Genomic DNA, 25,009 nt, shown 5'->3' with positions numbered 1-25,009 from the left:
AATCAATGGGCACCACTACTTAGACTAGCTTTATATTCCAGAATTTATTCACTGAATTTAAATTCCACCAGTTGCCGTGGAGGGATTTAAACCCATGTCCCCAGAGCATTAGCCAGGGGCTCCTCATCCAGTGACATCACCACTACACCACTGTCCCCGAACCATACTAAAATGTTTGCGTAACTTTCAGTTTGCAATGATGAAGAGTTACACCTGAGATGTTGACCTGTGTGTTCTCTTCGCAGTTGCTGATGGGTCTGCTGTGTATTGCCACCAATTTCTGAAAAAAAGTAATTACAATAATATTGGGTTGATCACATATGTCTATCATTCCAAGCTTTAGAATTGAGGTTTCTTCACTGTGCAGGTTAAATTCATGGGGAAAATTTCTTGGATGGATCTTTTATTCTTCCAAGAAAGAGTATGTTGTTTGTGTTTTCCTCATAGATGATCAAAAGGAATGGTTTGTCAAATCTGATTGAAGGCGGCAGTGACAATGGCACCAATTCTACTCCAGTGACTGCAGCTGCCTCAGTAAAATACTCATCAATATCCAGCAGTGCCTTATGAGTAACCTTATGAAATAAGAGAGAAAAAAAAATTGAGCTGAAGGTCATATATTCACAAATGTAGCGTAAATATTGATTGTTGAAGAAGGTTTGATAAAATCATTGGTAAATCTGCATTTTACAACCATAAAGCTTTACAACACAATGGGCCATTTAGCCCATCTTGCAACCTAAACCGTTCTCCCTACTCTCTTCCCATAGCCCTGCATCTTCCACATGTATCCCTGGGAATTTCTTGGAGTTGCTCCATAGTAACAATCATGGAAATTCAGCAGAAACCCCATATACAGCTCTAAGTTTGCTGTCCTTCAAATTTCTGTCAAATTTGCAGAAGCACAGCTGGAGGACCTCTAGGGAAATTCCTGGTCTCTATGGCTTTTGCCTCAACAGTTCACATGCATAAAATAAATTCTCTGGGCGGAATTTTCCGTTTGTTGGTTGGGCGGGCCTAACCGACTTGGTGGCGAGCGGGTGGTCAATTGCTGGTGGAGAAGCGGGCCGCGCCGCCATTTTCAACGGGTGGGCCAATGAAGCCGCCCCCCCCACCGCGGGTAATCAACTCCCGTGGAGAATGGGAAAACATTCACAGGGGCAGACGGCCTCAGTCTGCCGATTCCAATGGGGAGTCGGCAGCCTGATTAAAGAGTGGCCAGGCAGCCTGCTTGAAGCAGTGCACCATGGCCACTTGTGGAGAGAAGGAGGGAGGACCAATTGGACAGCAGCATGAGCAGATGAAGGGGGGCAGGCTGCAGAAGAGGCCAGCGGGGGGCTACTGTGCCCTCCGATGTACAGATGCATGCCTTGCTGTCCTCCTCCGAGAGGTATCTATCCGTTGGCACGTGTTGTATCCGGAGGATGGGAGGAGGAGGGCCCCCCATGTCACCAGCCAGGCGTGGGAGGAGGTGGGTGATGCTGTCAGCACCCATGATGATGTCCGGCACACTGGCACCCAGTGCAGAAACAGTTTCAATAATTTGCTGCCCTCTGGACGGGTGAGTACCATGTCTGGCTTGGCCATTTGACCCAGAAGGCAGCCTTAGCCTTTGAGCTTCCCCAACCTGTCTTGCTGTTGTTACTGCATTGAGCATTTGGTGCATGCTGGGTGGCAAATGGGTACTGACCATGCTTACATCAGCCTTAGTGGTTGAGGAGAAGATGGGTACTCCCTGCAGCATATGTTGGTGCTTGTGGCATTTGAGTAGTCTGGGGGCAACCTGCAGGGGAGGCAGCTAGATACATACTCAGAACTCCAACACATGTCATATTGATGGTAATGAGATGGTGCAAGGGGTGCCTCAAGGTGTTTTGCGCAAGTCCCATCTGCTGGCATTGGCGCTGCACCTAGTTGCGCCTCCTTGCCATGGGTGCTAAGACCCGTGTGCTATTCAAAGTGATGGACGCCGAATGTGTCCAAGGTGTCCGTTGGGGGAGGGGGTTGGGACCAGACGTTCTATCTTCTGGGGACTGATCACCAGTAGTGTGGAAAGGAGCCACTGGAGGCCTCAGATGGGCCACTGTGGTTGGGGTGTGGAGTGCGCGAACAGCCCCAATAAATCCTCTTCTCTGTTTTGCAGGCAAAAAGTCACCATAATGCCCAGGAGCGCTACAGGACTGGAGGTGGGTGTGCCCTCCTCCAGCGCCTCACAACCTTTGAAGAAGAGGCCATGGAGCTGGGCAGGAGGCAGGAGGCCAGGGCGGCCGGGGGCGGTGAGGCTGGGGTCCAGCGGCCAGGTATTTGAGGTCCACAATCCCATCCACTCTGTCTGCCCACCATCCAAACCACTGATGGTTGCTGGAATCGTTAATGCTGAAACACTGCTCATTCACAGACTGAGACATTCTGACGTGTGGATCATACAAAAGGGACCCTCGTCCCCTTGAGGATTCGCGTCTCCACCACCTTCCAAAGTCACCTTATCCCATTTGTGACCACTAACACCATGGTCTAACATGCCATTGGATCGCTGCTGCACAGCCAAAGAGTTATTGCATCTGAGGGGGTTTGGGATCTCCTGCACCCTTTCAGCCTGTGAGCCCCACATTACTCTGTCCAAAAGGTCCTCAGCACCTCAGCTGTGAACCTCATGACACTCAACTTAGATAAATGCCACCACGTTACTTATCCCAGCGCCAAGGGGAAATGTTGTCTTCTGGCCACCCGGTCTATGCCCCTCCTAACGGAATGAAGGCCAATAATGTGACCTGTCAATCTCCTGTGATCCACGGCAAATGTTGCAACTGTTTACGATGTTTCCTCAGCACCGCAACTATCCAGGCCACAATGCATCCAGGTCAGGTACCTCTGCACTCTATGGTACATCACAATCCTATGGTACATCACATGCCGTGAAGTATTCCTGAGGCTATCTGACCAGCCTGTCTGCATGTGCATTTAATGGTTGGGGCTCCTCTTGACTCTTTCCCACCTCACCAATGTTCGTCTCCTTAGGGTCTTGAAGAGTGAACGACTTATGAGGCTGGGGTGGGGAAAGGGATGGAAGGTTGAACTGAATGTACGTTAACTGATGCAGTGTCCTTGTTGTTAATTTCAGCATCACCACCAGAGCAACCTGCACCTCGACCCCGCAGCTCCCCCTCCACACCTGAGGGCCAACATGTGCAACTTGCAGCACATCATTTCAGCCAGCCAGGCACCAGCACAGACACACACACCTCGGTGGGGACTTTACCGTCGGCTACTGTCCCGGGTCACAGTGGAGAGGGCACATCACAATCGCTGGAGGAGATGGTAGGGGCAGAGAGTGCCGATGGCGCCAGCAGCCAGAGGGTTGCAGGGGACGAGGCACATGCTGAGTCCGGCACTGATAACGTGCCTCTGGAGTTGTCCCCAATGCAGTAGCTGCAGGACAGGTGGCAGGAAGTCTGGCAGCGTTGCATGATGGAATGCTTCAATTGCTGTCCGCGACGGAGGAGTTCAGGCAGAGTGCACGTGAAGGTTTGACCCTCAGGGCAGAGCTTCAGGCTTCCTCCAATGAGAGATTGGCAACTCTCATAGAGAGGGGCTTCAATTGAATGGAACATTTTATGATTGGGATATGCTCTGACCTGCAAGCCCTCACAGTGGTACTGGCCATGGGTGGTCATTCCCAATGTGGGAGATGTTGTGGGCACCAAGCATCGGCACTCGGTGCCCATGCATCCGCGGTGAGCAGGGAGGTCGAAAGGGACCTCACGTTGGCGCAGCAGGTGCCTGTCGTCGCTGCGAGCTCCTCTCAGGATGCTCCGGATGAGGGCAGCAGCTCCTCCGCCCCTCCTACAGTCAACGTTTCTTCCGTTGAGGCTGCGACAACTGGGGAGGTGCCAGTTCTGGAACTGGCCACTCCCTCCCAGGCGGAGCCATCACAGGCTCCACGGGCCAGAGGACACCCGCCAAGTTCATCGAGGCCAACAGGACAGCAGAGTCAGCAGGCTGTCTCACAAGCCACTCCAAGCGATGGGGCAGCACCTAGACATAGCACCTGCAAACAAAGGCATGTTAGGCACTCCTCAGGTATGTCACTGGTGATTTTGTGTTGCCTTTAGAATAGTGACCCAAATTTTTCTTGTTGCAATGGAATGTTGTTTGGTTTTCTTTTGGACAGATAAATGTCCACCTTTGTTACCATGGCTGAGGGTCTTTTGTTTGTGGTGCATTTTTCTTTTTCACATATCTATCAAGAGTCTTTGAGTAGACATTGATGTTTCTGTACTAAGCCCTTAGTTGCAGCTGAACAGGTGGGAGATATGGCACCTAAGTGCCACATGTGGAAGTGCCAGGCAATGCTGTTCCTGCTGTGTGGAGCCAGCTGAAGGTTCTTTGGATTAAATTGTCCCGGGTGTCCCTGTGGGTTGTCGTTTTGCCCCTCATCATCGCCCTGTGCTTCCTCATCCTCTAAGCCACTGGATTCATCATGTGCAGCCTCATCCAGTACGTCAAGGTCTTCATCGTCAACTGTATCCCCCCTTTCCAGTGCAAGATTGTGCAGAGCACAGCATGCTACCGCTATCACAGAGACGCGATCTTGGGGGTAATGGAGTGCGCCCCCTGAGCGGTCCAGGCAACGGAAGCGCATCTTGAGAAGACCGATGGTTCTCTCCCCCACAGCCCTTGTGGTGCCCTGGCTCCTATTGTACCGCTGCTCAGCTTCTGTTCTTGGATGGCATAGTGGCGTCATGAGCCACCTTCGGAGGGGATAGCCCTTGTCACCCAGCAGCCAACCATCCAGCCAAGCCAGAGCACTGAAAAGCCCTGGCACCTGGGAGTGTCTGAGGATGTAGGAGTCGTAGGAGCTGCCTGGGTACCTTGCACAGACTTGCAGAATCTGCATCCTGTGATCACACACTATCTGCACGTTCATGGAGTGGAATCCCTTCCTGTTGATGAAGGCACCGGGCTCACCTGCTGGCGCCTTGACGGCCACATGCGTACAGTCTATAGCACCCTGGACACGGGGGAAGCCAGCAATGGCCGTGAAGCCTCTGGTTCACTGTGCCTGACTTGCCTGGTCACGGTGGAAGTGGATGAAGGTGGATACCTGTCTGAACAGAGCGTCTGTACCCTGCTTGACACAAGTGTGGACAGCTGATTGGGAGACATCGCAAAGCTCACCCACCACAGGCATAGAAGTGGAGGGCAACTGTGAGCTTCAGAGCTGCTGGCATGGGGTGTCCACCCACACAGTTAGGGGAGATCTCAGGGCCAATCATCTGACAGATATAGTTGACTGTCTCCCTTGAGAGTCGGAGCCTCCTTCGGCACTGCACCTCAGTCATATTGAGGTAGCTGCTTTGCCGCCTGTATATCCTGGCAGCAGGATAGTGGCATCTTCTGCGGCCTCTTCCGCCTTGGACAACCTCTTGGCCCTGCACCCCTTGTGCCTGCGCCTGGCCTACCAAAGGTGGCTCCCCTGGACGCTGATTGTTCAGTCCTGGCCTCCTCCTTATTCTATCCCTCCCTTCCTCCTCAGAGGAGCTGCCTCTGGTGGAGAGGTTGGAACCCATAGCCCCAGGCTAAATGGAGGCCTCCAGAAAGCTGCAGGCCTGAGAAAGATTACTGTCTGCAAACTGGTTTCAAAGTACACTAGAAGCTCTTGGAAATCGTTGAGAACTGCTAACAATCACACAGTCAACTTTAAAACACTTTCAGCAATTAAAACTTGGTGTAAAACATGAACAACCCCTCTGAGTCCACATATCCCGCCAGTGCTTGAGTTTTCTTTAAAAATCTCCTACCCACCTGCCCATTGGGCCTGTGCTCCGACCTGAAGTTCGCACGGGCCCCTCAAAATCCAGCACAATTGACAAGTTAAGGGCCCGAATGAGGCCTTCAATTAATGGCAGGTGAGCACCCCACTGCTGAGTGCACACGCCGACCGAAATATCGTGATGCCGCACGCTGGCGTCAGCACCCTTGCGTGACATTTTAAGCGCTGACGTGCAGGCTCCACCACCTGTGTGGCAGCTGGAAAATTCTGGCCAGTGTCCATTCCTAATTTCTCTGATAATATTAATTTGCTGATTTCTTGTCACTAACTCCTTTTCAGATTCCCCTTTATCCATGTTGCTTGTTACTTCTTCAAAGAACTCCAATTAATTAGTCAAAAACTATTCTCCTTCACAAAATCATTGTTGACTCTACCTGATCACCTTAAGATTTTCCAAGTGTCCTGCTATAATCTCCTTAATAATAGATTCTAGCATTTACCCTATGGCAGATCTTAGGCCAAACTGGACTGCAATATCCTGCTTTCCGTCTCGCTCCTTTCTTGATTAGAGGAATTACATTTGTTATTTTCCAATCTAATGGGAGCTTTCCAGAATCTAGGTAATTTTGGAAAATTACAACCAATGCTTCTACTATCTCAGCAGCTACTTCTTTAAAGACCCTAGGATGCAGGCCATTAGGTCCTGGGGACTTGTCAGCCTTTAGTTATAATAGTTTTCTTCGTACCCTTTCCCTGATGATTGTAATTGTCTTAAGTTCTTCCATCCCTTTCACCTCCTGATTGATAAGTATTTCTGGGACGTTATTTGTCTTTTGCAATGAAGATAGACACAAAATACCCATTCAACGCTTCTGCCATTTCCTTTTTTCCCATTATTAATTCCCCAGACTCACTCCCTAGAGGACCAATGTTCACTTTAGCTATTCTTTTCCTTTTTAAATACTTATAAAAACAGATAGTAAGAGTTTCTATATTTCTAGCTAGCCTTCTCTTCTACTCTAATTTCTCCCTCCATTTTTTTAGTTATTCTTTGCTGTTTTTAAAATTCTGTCCAATATTCTGATCTACCACTATTCATCACAGAATTGTACGCTTTTACTTGCAATTTGATATTATCCTTAACTTTCCCAGTTAGCCACAGGTGATACGTCCTTCTCATAGAGTCTTTCATTCTCAGTGGAATATATCTTTGCTGAAAGTTATGAAATTTCTCCTGAAATGTCTGCCACCACATCTCTACTGTCCAATCTGTTAACCTAATTTTCCAATTCACTTTAACCAGCTTTATCTTCATACCCTCGTAATTGTCATTATTTAAGTTTAAAACACTAGATTTAGACACACACTTCTCAACCTCCAACTAAATACAAAATTCAATCCTGTTTTGATCACTGCTACCTAGAAACTCCTATACTCTGAGGTCATCATTAATCTTGTCACATTGCACATTACCAGGTCTGAATAGCCTGCTCTCTGGTTGCCTCTAGAACATGCTGCTCTAACAAATGCACTCCTTGAACTCATCCTCTAGGCTTTCTTTTCCAAACAAATTTGTGCAATCTTTATGTAGATTAAAATCACTCCGGATTATTGAGACACCTTTCTTACAAGCTGCCATTATTTCTTTCTGTATACCCGTCCTACAGTGTAGCTACTGTTAGGGGGGCTATAAACTACCCCCACCAGTGACATCTTTCCTTTTCCATTTCTTACTTCTACCCAAACAGATTCTACATTTTGACCTTTAGAACTAAGGCCATCTCTTGCTAATGTACTAATGTAATCCTTAATTAACAGAGCAACCACACCTCATTTTCCTGGCTTACTATCCTTCCAAAATGTCAAGTACATTAGGTAGGTTTGATTTCAGTAGGATAACAAAAACTGAAATTGGCAAAAAGTGTACTTATTTTCATTCTAGTTAACATACACATACACATGTCTCAAATGTGCATCTGTCAGGACAGAAAAAAATGTTTTGCATCATTATGAGCTTACCTGTGAAACTTTCAGACTTTCATTTCCACTTATTCCAAATAGGTTGGCATCAGATGTAAATAAATCTCTCACACCTATTTCCATTAGGATATTGTTTAACCGGCATGATATTGACAATGACAGTTTTGGAAAGGAAAGCCTAAATCGTTGACTGCTCAACAAATTATTGAACAGAAGGGAAAAAGCAAGCAAAAGAACATTTTTAAACCATTGACACTTATACTGGTGTAAATATCAATTTGAGAAAAAAATCTTCATATACTTAACCTGACTGTTCAGAATGAGATTTTAGTTACCTTTTGTGGCCTAGTTTTTGGAGCCACTCTTCAAATTTTTCTCGGGAAAGGTTTTGTTCTATGTATTCTAGATTTCCTTCTGCAGGCAAGACGGCGATCATTGATGCATTTCCAACGTAAGGAAGTTTTATCACATTGCTGGAAAGATGGTAGTCAGATATCTTACTAAACCTGTTGTCTTGGTGCATCATTTGAACTTTTACTTGTGTGCTTTTGTTCACATTAAAGAATGCTTCATGAGTATGTTTTGGGTCAAATGGGCTCTTCCATTTTCCTGTCAGGCAGAAATTTGACAGTATTTGGTAATGGAGCAGTGGTTAATTCTGACAAATTGATATTGAAAGAGTTGTAGTGAGTTGAAAGCACATATGAGATTATTGTTACAATGTTATAACACACTTGAAGCCTAAAATTCTGGCTCTTGGCCCACCTCCATTCAAACTGTTAATGATGGAAAATGGAGCAGAATTTGGTTCCACTGGGATTTTGTTCCTTGGAAAAGTAGCAAGGAAATTCCATTGACATGGGTTATGGGTGATCTTCTGCCAGCCATCTCAATTCAAAGAGGGTATGTCTGGGGGATCTCCAGGATTTCCCAGATTGCCCATTGGAAACCAGATCTACTGACAGCCTGTGTTGTCCACTATGGATATGGTAAAAGCTACAAAAAATACATCGTCTTGGGGAGGTGGTTGCAGGGTGTGGGGAGATGGATCTTCCACTGTACAGGGATGGCCAGATAGTTACTTTGAAAGCTGGAGTTGTGCAGCTGTTCTACTGTGAGGCCCTACTTGGGTCTCCTCTGCCACACTAGGGCAACATGATGATATCGCTGTTATTCCCAGCTTCCACTGGGATGGGCACTGCTGACGCACCCTTATAGGCATGATGCACTAACCCCAAAGATGCTAATGACTCCGTCCCTTGGAAATGGGGCTTTCTTGCCTACCTCAGGTAGCAGAGACTCCTGCTCCCTAGATCTCCCAGTAGTGAAGCAGAAACTTGGAAATTTCAGTCCTTTGATATGATGCTGTCAATGGGTGATTTCTGGTAGTAGAACAGCAGTGTTACAATGCAAGTGTTGCAGCTTTCAGTCCTTGGGGTTGCCTATTGGCACCATCTGCAACACCTTCACCTGGGCCCTGCCTGTTTAAATACAGCAGCTACAGTTGTGATGAAATCCTTTCAGAGTTACAGATGTTGTCAGAATGACAGAAAGATCTTCAGTTGTTATAAAATTATCACAGCCGGGGGAAAGTGACCGCAGCCGGGAAAGTGACCGCAGCCGGGGGAAAGAGACCCCAGCCAGGGGAAAGTGACCGCAGCCGGGAAATTGACTGCAGTCAGAGGAAAGTGACCGCAGCCTGGGGAAAGAGACCCCAGCCAGGGGAAAATGACCGCAGCCGGGAAAGTGACTGCAGTCAGAGGAAAGTGACTGCAGTCAGAGGAAAGTGACTGCAGCCAGGGGAAAGTGACCGCAGCTGGGGGAAAGTGACCGCAGCCGGGGGAAAGAGACCCCAGCCAGGGGAAAGAGACCGCAGTCGGGGGAAAGAGACCGCAGTCGGGGGGAAGTGACCCCAGCCGGGGGAAAGTGACCGCAGCCGGGGGAAAGTGACCCCAGCCGGGCCAGAGCACCAGCATCCACAGGAAAGCGACTGCAGCTGGGGAAAAGCATGGGGAACGTGCGCTCCAAAGTCTTTCTATCTTTACATACTCAGTTGCCGGAGTATGCTGCCCTCCGATCACAGCCTGGTCGTCTGGTCCTCCCCCTGTTTGAGACAATTGACAGCAAGTGGGGGAGAAAAACAGGCTGTGGTTGGAGGATCAGTCTCCTGAAGAAACCTTAAAGCACACGGAGCTGTCTTACTGTTTTTGAATAATCGTTCCAGGGGCCACATGGGCCTGTGGGCCATGGGTTGGGCAAGCCTGGTCTAGTACCTGCCACTAATAGTAATGCCACAACATTTGCCCTCATAACCTACAGTGAACATTGTGCTGCACCATGCTAAACAGTAATGGGTAAAGTCTGGGTAGTAATGTCATGCAGAAGGGACTTCTTATATAATAGCTGAGTTGGAATAGAACAAGCAATTCTCTGAGCCCATTTTAGGCATGACATCAAGGAGATTAGCTCAGAAAATTCTTGTAAGTCAACTTAACTGCATGATGCATGTTCATTTAGTGTTAGGCAGGATAGCCTTGAGGGCGAATAGCTGTCTGACACTGCCCATTTTATATAGAACCATTATCACACAGAAGAGGACCATTCGATCTATTGTGTGTGTCAGCTGTTTGCCAGAATGATCCAAAACGAATCCATTGCTGTGCATTCTTCCAATAGCTATCTTCCTTTGTTGCAGTGCTTTTTTGCCACATGAGCCATCTATTCTAATCCCAGTTTCCTGCTTTCTCCTCATGCCTTTCAATATTCCTATTTTTCAAGCAGTGAATCCATGCCTTTTTGTAAAAGTTAATGGGCTCTTCTTCGACAAATGTCCAGTGGAGAATTCCAAATTCTAACCTCCTATGTAAAGATTAGCTTTAAACCTTTATTTTGATTCTTTTTGTGATAAAATTACAACTGTGGCTTTTCATTACTTTCTCATTGACTAGTGGAAATAATCTATACCCAACGATAATCATTCATAATCTTGAAAACAGCAAACAGGTCATCCTTTAACCTTCCTATCTCTAATAAAAATAACCCCAACTTCTCTAGTCCGACCTTACAGCTGCAACTCTTGAGCCTTAGTGTATTTCTAGTGAATCAACACTCTACCCTGCACCATTTCCAATGATTCTATAACAAAAACAAAAACAGAATTACCTGGAAAAACTCAGCAGGTCTGGCAGCATCGGCGGAGAAGAAAAGAGTTGACGTTTCGAGTCCTCATGACCCTTCGACAGAACTTGAGTTCGAGTCCAAGAAAGAGTTGAAATATAAGCTGGTTTAAGGTGTGTGTGTGGGGGGCGGAGAGAGAGAGAGAGAGAGAGAGAGAGAGGTGGGGGGGGTGGGTGGTGTGGTTGTAGGGACAAACAAGCAGTGATAGAAGCAGATCATCAAAAGATGTCAACAACAATAGTACAAAAGAACACATAGGTGTTAAAGTTAAAGTTGGTGATATTATCTAAACGAATGTGCTAATTAAGAATGGATGGTAGGGCACTCAAGGTATAGCTCTAGTGGCTTTTCTATGTTCTTTCTATATGGAGTGCCAAAATTAAATAATAATTCAACCACTGCCTAACTAAGGCACCTGGAAGAGAAGCTTCATTATCATGGCTATTAGCTTCCTCCTACTTCAAAGTACTTCATTGGCTGTTAAGTGCTTTGGGCTGTCCTCAGGTCATGAAAGGCGTGCTATAAATGTAAATCTTTTTTTAACCCCAGCATTACTTTTAAATTGTTCACCTCCTTCTTCATGTTATGTCTCTTTATGCAGCAAGGTTATAGAACATGCTGCAGGTGACAATAATCGTGCAGATTACGTGGGTGCTGTGCTGTAATGTCAGATATCTAAGGCACTCTTTCAATTTGCCAATGGTACGTTTGATACTGATTCTTCCCACGGTTGTTACTGAAAAGACTGAGTGCTGATACAGTGAGGCCCAGGAAGCCAATGGAATCATTATTAGCCAGTAATGAAAAGGGCAACCCTGTTCCCCTTCGTCTCTAAGTCAGCCTGGCATAATAATTGGCACAAAGTAACAGTATTGTGGGTGGTGCCTAGGAAGCAGACTAGCAATCACAGAGCAGCTACACATTGATGGCATTAAAGCCCATTTTTACAGTTGGCTTCACTGGTACATCAATCAGCATCTAAACTATAGAAATGCCAGCAATCCAATTGAATTGGCCAGTCTTCTCAAGCTACTGTTACTGGTTCATGGGTTAAGAAATGGAGTTGGCTTTCCTGAATACACAACCTGTTTATCCAAAATACCAGCAATACGTTTTGAACATGTAATAAATACTCTGCAACATTTACTGCCCAAACCACAGTCAGAACATGTTTTATTTTAAAAATACTAGAAAAAATCTCTCGCATTTTTAAAAATCTGTGTTTGCTATTAAAGGCTGGGAGAGGTAACAGCACCATTTCTGGAGCTAGCAAGAATAACAATTTTTCTTATAACATTTAGACATTATATTGGGTGGGAGGAGAGTATGAATAAGGACAGTAGAAATAACAAGTGTTATGGTTACTGCTACAGTGTTAGCAACACAGGGGCATATACAAAATCTTATGTGCAAAACCTTTACTTCCTGCTTCATTATAATTTGCCATTCCACATATATAAAGAAATCAGCCAATCTTGCCCCACTGTAATTACAATGTCCTACCAATGGTGTCACTGTAACACCTCAATTTAATGTTTCCCTGATTCTGAGCCTGTACTGCAGAGTTCTATACTCTAACCAACTCTATTTTTCTGCTTCCCAAAATGCCATCAGTTTTTTCTATCTAATTATAAATAATAATATTAAATCAAAGTATTATGTCAAAATAAAAACAATATATGACTTTAAAATGGAGATTGAATAACGTTTGTGTCCCATGTCCATTTATCCCATGCTCTCTAACTCGATTTCACATGAAAATTATGCTTAGTAATATTTTATAATATCTCATTGATTCTGGTGACATCTGGTTGTATGTTTTGAGATGTAAATATATGTATTCTCCTATTCTGTAAGGAACTACTATCATCTACTTCTGTGTTGCCAAACTTAGAGCTTTTCAAATTCATGGTTCACAATTTAGCCTATTTTATTTGAACTGCATATTCTTCTTTAGTGGTTAGATCACATTTTTTAATGCAAAGCCCACATTGACAAATAATGTAACTGCCTTTGAGGTTGATTGCTCGTTGGTTTGTTACGAAACTGGAAAAGGGCACTCTGCTACTGAACTAAACAAGTAGAATTAAATTGACCCTATAGAGTAATTGAGCAGATGTTGTCTAAAGTTTCAATATTATATTTTTAACTAAAATTATTTTTAACTATTAGTAAATTATTTATTCATAAAGTAGAAGAATTTCTATAAATACAGATAAAACAATTTCATATCTTGCAAATATTAACTATGGTGTGTTTAGCTACTTTTGCTGCAATATGCTCTTTTGTAATAGTTGATATATAACATACAAAACATTCAACAACAAAAATTGATTTACCTTTAAAAAAGATGTAGTTAATAAGCATTAGTTTAGTTGAAGGGTCAATCTCGGAAAACATATCTTTAATTTTTCCTTTTGTCATCTTTTTCACGTAATCATTCAATTGTTGCCTAGCATTTTCGGGATCCAGGTTAAAATCTAAAAGAAACACCTCCGCATTGTAAAACTTCTTGGTCTCATTTAGAAAGTTTGGCAACACATCAAAACCTTTTTGAATATGAAGAGAGCTTCCTGTAGATAGCTGAAGCTCATTGTGTTCTGCCATTAGGGCCTGTAGAAGTTGTTTGTAGCCTCTGTTCATATGTGCTATTCTTTCCTGTGTCATATCATTGAAGTGAAGTCCCTTGAAAAGCTGCTCACGAGTGACAGACCTAGTTCCCAGAGATAGCATGGCTAAAGCTGTGGAAATACTCAGAGGGGAGAAGAAAATGTTAGAACTGCTGTGGTTAGCTATCCGTTTGTAGAGGTCGAAAGCAAAGTCAGAATTTGCAGAAGTAACCATTGCCATATCAGATTCTTGTCCATGACTTTGAAGGCCCTCTTCATGATGGACATGACGCTTCTTCTTCACTGCAGAAACTTCTGTTCCAGTGAATGAGGTAATGATCAACAGCAAAATTATTGGAGGGAGCATGGCTTCTATCAATTCTCGTTGTCTCCTGTTTTTAATAGAAGAAAATTTGATTTTTCAAAATATATTTATTTTCCTGCCTCCTTTATAAATTATTTCTTCTTAGGTAAACCCCCTTCCCTGCATCCTCCATACTATAATTTACCATGTTGAAATGTTGGGAAGGTCATCTCTTTCCAGATTCCTGCAAGTGTAATTTCAACTCAACCACTAAGAAGAATACCACAACAAGAAGAACAACTTGTATTTACATAGTGCTTTAACATAATGAAACATCCCAAAGCGCTTTACAGGAGCATTATGAACAAGGTATGAAATCGAGCCACATAAAGTGAGGTTAGGTCAGATGACCAAAAGCTTAGTCAAAGAGGGAGGTTTTAAGGAGTATCTTGATGGAGGAAAGTGAGGTAGAGAGAACATCACAGCTAATTTACTCTTCACATCTCCAGATATCTCAGTGTGCAATGCCATGTGTTCTAAACTTTTGAGGTAAATTTTACAAGAATCCATTACATCAGTTGGGCCTCAGCATGTTGGTGCAATTTCAGTGGATGGTAAATTACAGGCAGCTTACCCAGGATTTTCTAATATATATTAATTGAATGTTACCATCTCATGGTGGCACAGGAACTTTCACCATTTAAACTAAGGAATTATTTGAGAATGCTGAGAAATTGAATATTTGCCTGTAATAGAATTCAATTGTTAGCAGCCATTAGGTGATTGAAAATAACTCTTTCAGGAGAGCTTTGGAAGGATTTAGACCCATTTGGGATGAAATTTTGATTTTTGGTCTCTGCTGAGTTAACTAATTTCAGCCAAGGTGTTAGCGAATATTTTAGTTTAGGAAAGGGAGGAGGGAAATGATTCCGTTAAAGCTAGAAAATCTTATTGTAGTAATTTATTTTACAATAGTTTAATTATTGTGAAAATGTTTATTCTATGTAATCATATGTTTTTAAAAAGCTTGTCAGCACTATCAGCCTTCCCCTATCCTCTTGTTCCCATCCCTTTCAAAATTGCTTTCACCATCCACTGATTGAAACTCCACCCTCACTTTTTTTTCTTCAACTATCACTGCCCTTTCTCTCCAAGATCATTGCCACCTAATACCTTTTTCATCATTCCATGGTCAAGTCTCTCCAAACTATCTGACCTGCCTACAGCACTGAGATCACCCCGGTCAAAGCCACCAATGATACCCTGTGTGATTGTGTTTCTCTATCTCTCTGTGTTCTCTCTGCTAACTTTGACACTGCTGATCATTCTGTTTTTTTCCACTGCCTCTTATCTATGGTTCTGTGACACAGTGCTCTTCTAGTTATGCTGTTATTCCATCACTGTATTTACTCCAATAGTACATTCTATCTGAACAGCACAGACTCTTTGGGTTGCTGCTCTCCATTCCCCTGACTTTATATTACCCATTGTTCCTACTCCACTTCACTATCAGAGGCCAATTGTTCACTTGTTCCTACTCCACTCCACTATCAGAGGCCAATCATTCTCTTGCAAAACCACCTGTCTTTGCTACCTTTATCTCACTAGCAATGGGAAAATAGTTGATGTAATGGTGATCTTGATGACAAACAAGTTATACTTGAGTATTGCTGAAAAAAGTGACATCAGGACAATTCACAAGAAAATACCAATGTCAGCGAAATAACATATTTATACTGTATGAAAAGAAAGTGCTGAGTGGTTGGCATGTGGGCTCTGATTGGTAGAGGCATTGCCATGGAGAACACATCAATTGATGGCCTGCCAGACCTGCTGAGTTTTTCCAGGTATTTCTGTTTCTGTTTTTGTTTTGGATTTCCAGCATCCGCAGTTTTTTGTTTTTATAAATTGATGGTGACTGATAGTTAACTGGCAAGTATTGTTTGAAATTTAAACCAGGCAGCTTGACTCTGATTGTTCAAGACATTTTCCTGGGAAATGAACCAGCGAATGGCTGTCACTTATTTTGTTCAGCTGAAACAGGCACAATGTGTGTACATGTTCTTTCTGTCTGCACAGATCCCTGTGTATTAATATGTGTGCCTTCCAATACATGTAAATGCATCTGACTGACAATCTTAAATTGGTCGTCAGCGTAATTCTTAGCACACCGAGGATTAGTTAGCAATTGTTGTCCAATTGCAGAATCACATATAATGTTGGACACTGTGTTTTGAGTTTTGCAAGCACGGGCTGGTTGCATATGGTCCATAGCTTGCCCATTGGAAGGGACATGCTGTTTGAAATGATCCTCCAGTCTTTGGGACATATGGCCTACATAACTAGCATCACACTGGCATTGAAATTCACACGCCACATTACTCATTTGTGTGACAGAAAGAACATATACCTAGACATTGTGCCTGTTTCAGCTAAACAAAATGAATGACAGCCATTCGCTGGTTCATTCCCCAGGAAAATGTCTTGACCAATTGGAGTCAAGCTGTCTGGTTTAAATTTCAAACAATGCTCAGCAGTTAACTGCCAGTCACCATCAACTGGTGCATTCTCCAGGGCAATACATCTACCAATTGGAGTCCAATTGCTAACCAATCAGCACTTTCTGCTCATACAGTATAAATATGCTGTTTCCCCTTAAATTGGTATTTTCTTGCAAATTGTTCTGATGAGTGCAAAGCAAAAAGCTTCAACAAAAAAGTCTCTTTTTTCAGCAATACTCAAGTTCTGTACTACCAAAAGTTATACTGTTAAGCTCCCTAGTCCTCCTATGGTAACGTTACCCCACAATTTGTTGCAAGAACAGGTGGAAGACATTATAGACAGCATAGATACAGACTAAGAATGGAGCAGCCAATGGCTAAAGTAAAATTCATTGCATGCGGTGTTACTTACGCCCAGAAGCGTTTAAAATAGAATTTTTAAAGTTGAATTGATGGCAGAAACATTCGCAAATTCAAATTATAGAGAGTTGATTCATTTTAAAGACTCTCTTGCCTGGTTATTTGCCTATCTGCCTGGTTAATTAATTTGATGGAACAGTGACCCTCTCCGGTTCCCACTGAGGTTATAAGAACAACATAGGCCAGGATCTCCCGCCCCATTTCAATTTTCACGTTTGCAGGCAGGCTGGGAGCCCTGGTGGGCATTAGAGAAAGCATGAAACCTCATCCACGGGCGGGATGAGGTTTCATGTAGGTTTTTAAAAATTTAATAAAAGTGTCTTTGAAAGTAACGGACATGTCCCAACTCATGTGGCAGTGTCACATGAGGGGACATGTCAGGGAAATTTTTGTTTCTATTTTTAAGATTTTTTATTGTGGAGCCGATCTCCCTGAGGCAGCACTTAGCTCCAGGGAGATGAGTGCGTTCTTTTGTGCGCTTGCACCAAAGAGTGCACTCTCAGCTCAGGGAATACACCCCCACCGCCCACACAGGAAGCACACGCTTCCTGGCGGACATCACGCTGGGCGGGCCTTAATTGGCCCACCCACGTAAAATGGCAGCGCACCGCTGATCGGATGCATGCCTCCACTGCCCACTCCTAAACTTCCCCCCACAACGGGGGGAAAATTCTGCCATAGTAACCAGAGGCTTTTAGTCTTTAGTTGCCAAAACAATATGTAATCCCAGTGCTATTTCTGATACATTACATGGATTCTAAGAAGGTTGTGCAATCACTAACAAATACATAGGATGAACAATCCAAAGTACATATGAAAGAAAGTCACATTCAGATGTTAACTTAAGAATAGGAACTGTCAACTCCCTCCCATCATTTATATATAAAATCTCTCTACGTTGCACTTTGTGCCAGTGACACTGGACATTGTCGCTACACTGAAAGCACATAATTAGGACAACGCAATTGTACCTAATTTAAACAATAGACAACGATTTCTGTGATTATGCCAACATACCTGCCAGTGCCATTCTGTTGATGGTCTAAGTGGCTGTAGCAATCATAATGGCTTGAATTCAGCAGAGTCTATCTCGCCATTGATTTTAATGGGGGCAAGTATATGATAATTGGTTGCATTTTTGGTAAGGGACCCAATGGAGTGACATAAAAATGATGTGGCGTACATAATGGCATAAGTCACTCACACCATATTTTTTGGAGTATCTGCACCACAATAATGACATACACCATTGATGCACCATTACGATTGCACAAGTTTTCAGCAAACTCGACTCATTTTTTAATTAAAACTAAACAACAGGTAAAAATGCAAGTGATACACAGGAAGCATTCAGCAGAAAAAGCTTACTCAAATACATTAACGTCTGCTATAGTTTTTACAGTTCCACAACATTACATCTGCTGCAACAGTTTCATGTTCTTATCTTTAGCTATTATTTGTAGGAGAAAGAGAAGTGATAGAAAAATAACTGGAACAGACCCTTATTCTTAGAAAGATATTGAGCCAGCATTTACTGAAAAAAATAATGTTGCCCTAAACAGCACATACCATTATTAATGCACGAATCAACCAGCAACTTGGTGTAAGGAAAAAATATCCCATGAACTGCAAATCATCAGAAGTTGTTGGATGATTTGTGCCGTTCGTGCTGTTAGCTTTGCACAAACAGCTTCTTCCCGTTAACATCCCTGTGATTTTCCTGAAGTTGCTGCATTTGCATGTTAATTGCCCATTTAGCACAGAAAATTGACTCTAATAATTAAGAGCTTAGGCACCCTTTTAATGACATGACAATTGTTAATGACTGCCAATTAACATTTCTTGCCCAGAAAGTGAACAATTATAAGTGTGGAGTTTCATTCCTTGATATTGTGAATTGTTTTAAGATACGTTAAAATTGTCAAATTTTAAATTTAACATTTTTTCTAACTTGACCTTTTCATTTCTTTTTGCCTTTCTTTCGTTCCTTCTTTTTATTAATCTTTCTGTATCTAATTTTGACATTATATTCACCAACTCTAATTCACCCAGTCCTTCCTCTGTTTCTTTTCAATTTTTAAAATTTCATTGGTGAAGATGTTTGTCCTGTTATTCACCACGGTGCCACACACCTCATTGCCCGCTTTATCATCTCACAATTTCAATCATTTTGTGGGCAAAAACTTTTAAAACATAAACATGCACAAACCAGTCTAATTTACAGGGTACACTGTGAGATGACCCATTCCAGTAAAACCTGGCTCACGAGGGATGATTCTGCACTCCATGATCATAGGGAGTGCTGACTGGAGCAAGCTCTACAATGCTGTAGACCCGCTTCTCCTACCCTTGCAGCCTGTGAGCACAAGTCCCCAACCAAGCTCCATTTCATTCCAAACAGAAAATATTTATACTCTACTGAATCCATCATGAGCTGTGAAATAAAATATCACTAAAACCATGAAAACGCCAAGCTCAAAGATGGCTTCAAACTCAGTGCAACCTAAACTTGTTTTGTCCAATGGCTAAAGGCTTGCATTTCTCTCACAATGCACGACAAATTCAATTGAAGTAGTAGCTGGGAGCAGGATATAGCGGAATCACACCATTCTCCATTCTGTAGAGATATATCCCCTTGCATAACTTTTAGGACTTCTCTAAACTGTTTCTGTTAGTGACTGTTAAATGGTATTTTACATGTGACATTTGCTGTCGATGATTTTTTTGGCAAAATTGAAATATTGTCCTGTGTTCAGTGAAGCAAATAATCATTCCACAACACAAAAAAAGATAGAAAATAACCTTCAGCTTATTTACAGTTGGTGCTGGTCTGGAGATATCCAATAAGAAAACATAAAACTAACGATATTTATTATAAAGCAATGACTATCCTAAAATGCACCACAATATTCTGCAAAATGATTTTCTGAATACTTTACCGACAGTTTTAGGACCCACTTATTAGCTGTTCTTCACTCGAGCAATCTGCAATTTGTGATTTACTGTTCTCCGTCTTACTTTTTAAAAAAATAAAATGTTGAAATGTTGTCAAATAGACCTTTGTGACTTGGCTGGGAGGTCACACACGGAAAGTCAACAGCACTGTTATTTGCTTGATGCACAAGCTTTGTTTGCAAAATTATTTTATCTGCTACTGATTAATGTTTAACTGGGCTACTTTAATGGAATCACTTAGCTGTATTTTTGAAAGAGAACATTTGTTATTAAAAGTTTTCTAAACTCAATTGAAAGTTACTTTGCCTCAATAACATTTATAATAAATTTGTGTAAGAGGATTTGAGAAGGTTGTCAAAAAGGCATATGGCTCCTGGTAACATAAACAGAGATGTAAAGCACAAAATCAAGGAGGTTTTGCTGAACATTTATAAAACATTGATAAGGCTTTGACTTGAGTATTCTGTCCAATTCTGGGCACCACACTTTCAGAATGATGTCAAGATGTCTGACAGGGTACAAAGGGGATTTACTGGAATGATATCAGAGATAAAGGCCTTCAGTTACTTGGACAGACTAGTTGAGCTATTCTCCTTAGAACTGAGAAGGTTAGACTGTGATTTGACAGAGGTTTTCAAAATTATCTTGGATTTGATAGAGTAAATGAGGAGACAGAGGTTTTCAAAATCATCTTGGATTTGATAGAGTAAATAAGGAGAAACTGTTTCTAGTGGCAGAAGGTTTGTTAACCAGAGGATGCATATTTAAGGTAATTAAGAATCAGAAGAGAGCAAGGAGATTTTCACTCATTGTAGCAAGTTGTTTTCAGTCCAAATACAATGCCTGAAAGGTTGGTGGGAACAGATTAAATATTAACTTTCAAAAGGAAATTTGATAAGTACTTGAAGAGAAAAAAATTGCAGGGCTGGATGTTAAGGTTTGATGTCCTAGGGCTAGTCCCAACCAAACTTTGTAGGATGAAATCTTGGACCAAGGGCATGTTGTAGGGAAGTTGACATTTAACCACGCCCACTGGGGAGGCTTTAACCTCTTAGCAAGGGATCCTGTGACCCTGCCTACACTGTGCCCTTGCTAACACCGTATTAATTAATTAACACATATTGGAGATGACAGGACAGATGATGTGCTGCAATTGCAGGATGTGGGAGCTTCTGGATATTGGTAAGTGTTTGCAGCTGCAGGAGCTTTGTCTTCAAGTTATTGAGCTGGAGGCCGAACTGCAGACACTGCGGTGGAGGGGCGGGTGCGGGGGGAGACCCAGTCGCATGGTCCATGTTGGTGCCAATGACATAGGCAGGACAAAGAAGGAGGTTCTGCATTGTCAGTATGAGGAGCTTGGCACCAAGTTAGGAAGCAGAACTTTAAAGGTCATAATCTCTGGATTATTACCTGAGCCACGTGTAAATTGGCATAGGACAAATCAGATTAAGGGGATGAAAGCGTGGCTCAAAGCCTGGTGTGGGAGGAGTGAGTTCCGGTTCGTGGGGCACAGGCACAAATACTGGGGAAAGAGGGATCTGTACCGTTGAGCTGGCCTACACCTGAACCGTGCTGGGACCAGTGTTATTGCAAGTTGCATAACTAAGGAAGTAGAAAGGGCTTTAAACTAAGCAGTGGGGGCAAGGCACAAATTGTTCATTTTGGCAGGAAGAATAAATGAGAAGCATAATATCTAAATTGTGAGAGATTGCAGAGCTCTGAGATCCAGTGCAGACTCGATGGGCCAAATGGCCTCCTTCTGCACTGTAAAGATTCTGTGAGATGCAGATGGATCTGAGTGTCTTAGTGCATGAATCACAAAAGGCTAGCATGCAGATACAGCAAGTAATTAGGAAAGATAATAGAATATTATCATATATTGCGAGGGGAATTGAATACAAAAGTCAGGAGGTTATGCTTCGGTTATACAGAGCTTCAACGTGTTGTGCAAATGGTAAAATATGATTGCCAACTTTAAATGAGCCACCTGACCTACTGAATGTTCTTCTTATGGGAACAACAAAATCAAAACAATTCTTAAAAACCTCAGAAAATGTAACAGATAAGTAGGATCGAGAAATCTCTTTATTTTGGCTCAAGAAGAAAGAATGTCTAACGTGGTCTATTATGAAATATTCGATGTTTCAACAAATACTGAAAAAGCACATAGTGACACTGGAAATGCACACAGCAATGCTAAGATATTGCCTTTGACACTGATGATGAAATATTCAGAGTATTAACAAATATTGAGGAAATATGTATAGATGTCGATCCTGAGGATTTTGAGATTGACACTGAGGATGTAGAGAATGATTAGTAGAAATCATAAAATAAAGATTGTAAATCCAATTAAACTAAACTCAAGGCAAGTAAAGTAAATCAAAGTAAATTAATCGTGAAAGGAAAGATTTTTTGCCAAACAATGCTTTTGATAATAATTTTGTGTGAATTTAGGCATGTGTTTCATGTTTGTGGGATTAAAATTGTTAACTAGAATAATTGTGAAAGAAGGTAATTAAGTGAATTGTTCAATGAAATCATTTGGTTATAAGAAGTTCTTCAAATAAATTACTTCATAGAAACATTATTGTGGTCTAATTTTCAGCTTTAATACTTTTCTCGTTCAGTCTATATGTCCACAGGGTGATTATCTCAATTTGTTACTCCATAAAAACATTTTTTCTATCTTATTTTTAAAATCTTATTTTTAACTTTCATCCCTTTATTTCCTGGATGTAGGATGGGTAGCCCAGCTTGTCATTCCATAGTTATATTAATAATTAAACTTGTTTGTTCTCCAAATATTATTTAAGGAATTAGCTGGTTTTTAAAAAAAGAAATTACATTATCTCTACCACAGTGGCGTTTGGCACAATCTACATTAATTCTCTCCCCCCACCCCCACCCAAAAAAGCAGCATAAACAGGAGTTATAAAATTTCTCTCTTTGTTGAAGTCTCTGATTTCAGCTGTGTCCTGCAGGGAGACGCTGAATCATTTGTCTCTCCACAAGAGTAAAGGAATTGCAGACTATCCACTGGTCACTTTCATGCATTAACATACTGCATGTCCAAAACCAACATTTCTGGTAGCCTTAGAACGGACTGTGGTTTTAAGTGGAGGAGGTGCATGCACTGGTGGAGCAGCCACAGGAGAAACTTGGATAAAATCAAGGATGCATCCCCTCGTAAGTAGACACATAATCTTACAAAGTACAATCAACATAATTTTCTAATGAAAATTCTTAGATATGTGGTAGGGTTGCTCAGTTGGTGGTTGTGCTAATTTGAGGTGTAATATACCTTTAAGAGAATGTGGGCAGATTGACCACGTGACTGTAAGACCCAATAGCTGTGTCGCATGGGCTACCATGTTAACTTTAGTCCACAGTAGGGTCTGGTTGGAGAAGCACACATCATATTAGTGCTCTGTTGTTTGTGTAAATAAATAGCTTGGGCTTCATTTCATATTGGTCTCTGTGTCTGCAGTATATTGTAATCAATTCACTTGCCGACAGATAAGTGTGCAACCGGTTCGCAAGCAAAGCATAGTAGAACAGAGCAACTTGTGATGAGGCAAAACATGACCAGTCGACGACACCAAGGAAGCTGTGAAAATTCGGCTGAAGTGAATCAGCCATGCCTTGCAGGCAGATTGTAAGCACATTACAATTGTAAGCCCTCACCAAAGTCATCGAAGTTATCTCCCTCCGGTATGCCACAATTTGGTCGCATCGAACCGTTTGATTGGACCACCGATGACTGGTTCCATTATATCGAACACCCTTTCTTTTTGGACAACAACATACCTGGGGAGGAGAAGAGGCGAGAGATCCTCTTATCGACACCTGGTAGTAAAACATACGGCCTAATTCATAGTCTAATGGTACCCAATGCCCCAGATTGCAAGAGCTTTGATGAGTTGGTGAATTTTGTGAAAAGTCACTTTCAGCCAAAACCCTCGGTAACAACGCAGCATTTTAAATTCAATTTGAGGTGTTGCGCCCCTGGAGAGTCAGTCGCTTGCTATGTAGCAGCCTTACAACTGACAGCACTGTGAGTTTGGGACGTCGATTAACGACATGTTAAGAGACCAATTAATGTGTGGGATTAATAAAAACGCCATTCAAAAAAGGTTGTCAGGAACAAATTTAGACTTCAGCAAGGCACTGGAGTAGGTGCTCGCAATGGAGAGCGCAGTCAGGGACTCAGAAGAAATCAAAGGAGCACAAAATAGCACCGTTCTTCACGTTGGGGGGGAGGCACCGGTTAGAAATGGCGCAGAAGCACAGGGATTCACGGAAAGGCAGGAAACAGCCACCATTACCAGACCAGCAAAAAGCAATGGTTTAACGGATAAAGACTACATTAATAATAGCAGAATTGGAACCAAACAGCCTATAAATGAACGACAATTTAAAAGAACCGAGTATTTCTACTGCCATCGCAATGGGCACATTAAGCGATATTGTAAAGAAAGATTGAAGCAAAGTTTCAAACAAAAAGGCAGGAGTCGTGAAATTTTTATAATGGAGGAACCAGGAGAAACAGAATCAGATATTTACTGACTGCACAACTTAAAAATGGGTAAAACAGAGCCAATTTACGTGACAGTGGAAGTCGACAGAAAACCCATTTGAATGGAGGTGGATACAGGCGCATCCATGCCAGTCATAGGGAACACACGTTTAAGTATCTGAATGGAGGAGGCTGCTCACTTAAGCTGGAAAACTTAGATGCTAGATTAAAGGACTACAAGTTGACCAATAACAAAGCGGCTAGACTTGATAGGCACCCTATAACAAAAATTGAAGAATTGTACTCCAACTGGGAAGGGGAACCACATATACGACACTCTACATGAGCCACGCTTACCAGCAAGTCGAGCTAGAAAAGGTCTTTCGGGATTTTATGACTATCAACACACGTAGGGGGTTATACCAGTATACCAAGTTACCTTTTAGAGCCTCATTGGCTTGTGCCATTTTCCAACGGACTATGGAAAATTTACTTCAAGGTCTACCCCGTGTGGTGGTTTATCTCAATGATGTCCTTAACAGGACAAACTGATGAAGAATACCTGGCTAACTTGGAAGAGGTATTGAAGCGTTTCTCACAAGCCGGAGTACGCTTGAAAAGGGAAACGTGTATCTTTCAAGCAAAAGAAATAATTTATCTGTGTCACTCGTAGGGCCTTCATCCAGTAGAAGACAAGGTGAAAGCTGTTCGTGAGGCGCCAGCCCCGAAAAATGCCACAGAACTCAAGTCCTTCTTGGGAATGGTTAACTA

General features: G+C 42.6%; 1 protein-coding gene across 1 annotated transcript; it reads right to left on the bottom strand.

The window, feature by feature from the left end:
• Positions 1–374: 374 nt before the first annotated feature.
• LOC121292351 (alpha-1-antiproteinase-like) lies at positions 375–24,705 on the bottom strand. The gene is made up of 5 exons (XM_041214203.1): positions 24,596–24,705; positions 13,270–13,931; positions 8,089–8,362; positions 7,793–7,943; positions 375–575 (listed from the first exon to the last, which is right to left on the bottom strand). The coding sequence occupies exons 1-5, from the start codon at positions 24,703–24,705 to the stop codon at positions 375–377; spliced, it is 1,398 nt and encodes a 465-aa protein (XP_041070137.1).
• Between the last annotated feature and the right edge of the window lie 304 nt (positions 24,706–25,009).

The sequence above is a fragment of the Carcharodon carcharias genome, chromosome 20, assembly GCF_017639515.1.
Source record: "Carcharodon carcharias isolate sCarCar2 chromosome 20, sCarCar2.pri, whole genome shotgun sequence".
In the NCBI taxonomy this organism is placed as follows: Eukaryota; Metazoa; Chordata; class Chondrichthyes; order Lamniformes; family Lamnidae; genus Carcharodon; species Carcharodon carcharias.
Note: the sequence above shows the minus strand (reverse complement) of the source record. Positions and strands in the feature narration are given on the sequence as shown.

Coding starts and splice junctions, on each gene's coding strand:
- LOC121292351 (XM_041214203.1), bottom strand. CDS start 24,705: ATGGCACAAGCCAATGAGGCTCTAAAAGGTAACTTGGTATACTGGTAT. Junction 7,944..8,088: donor CAAAAACTAGGCCACAAAAG/GTAACTAAAATC, acceptor TTTGTTGAGCAG/TCAACGATTTAGGCTTTCCT. Junction 576..7,792: donor AAAGTCTGAAAGTTTCACAG/GTAAGCTCATAA, acceptor TTATTTCATAAG/GTTACTCATAAGGCACTGCT.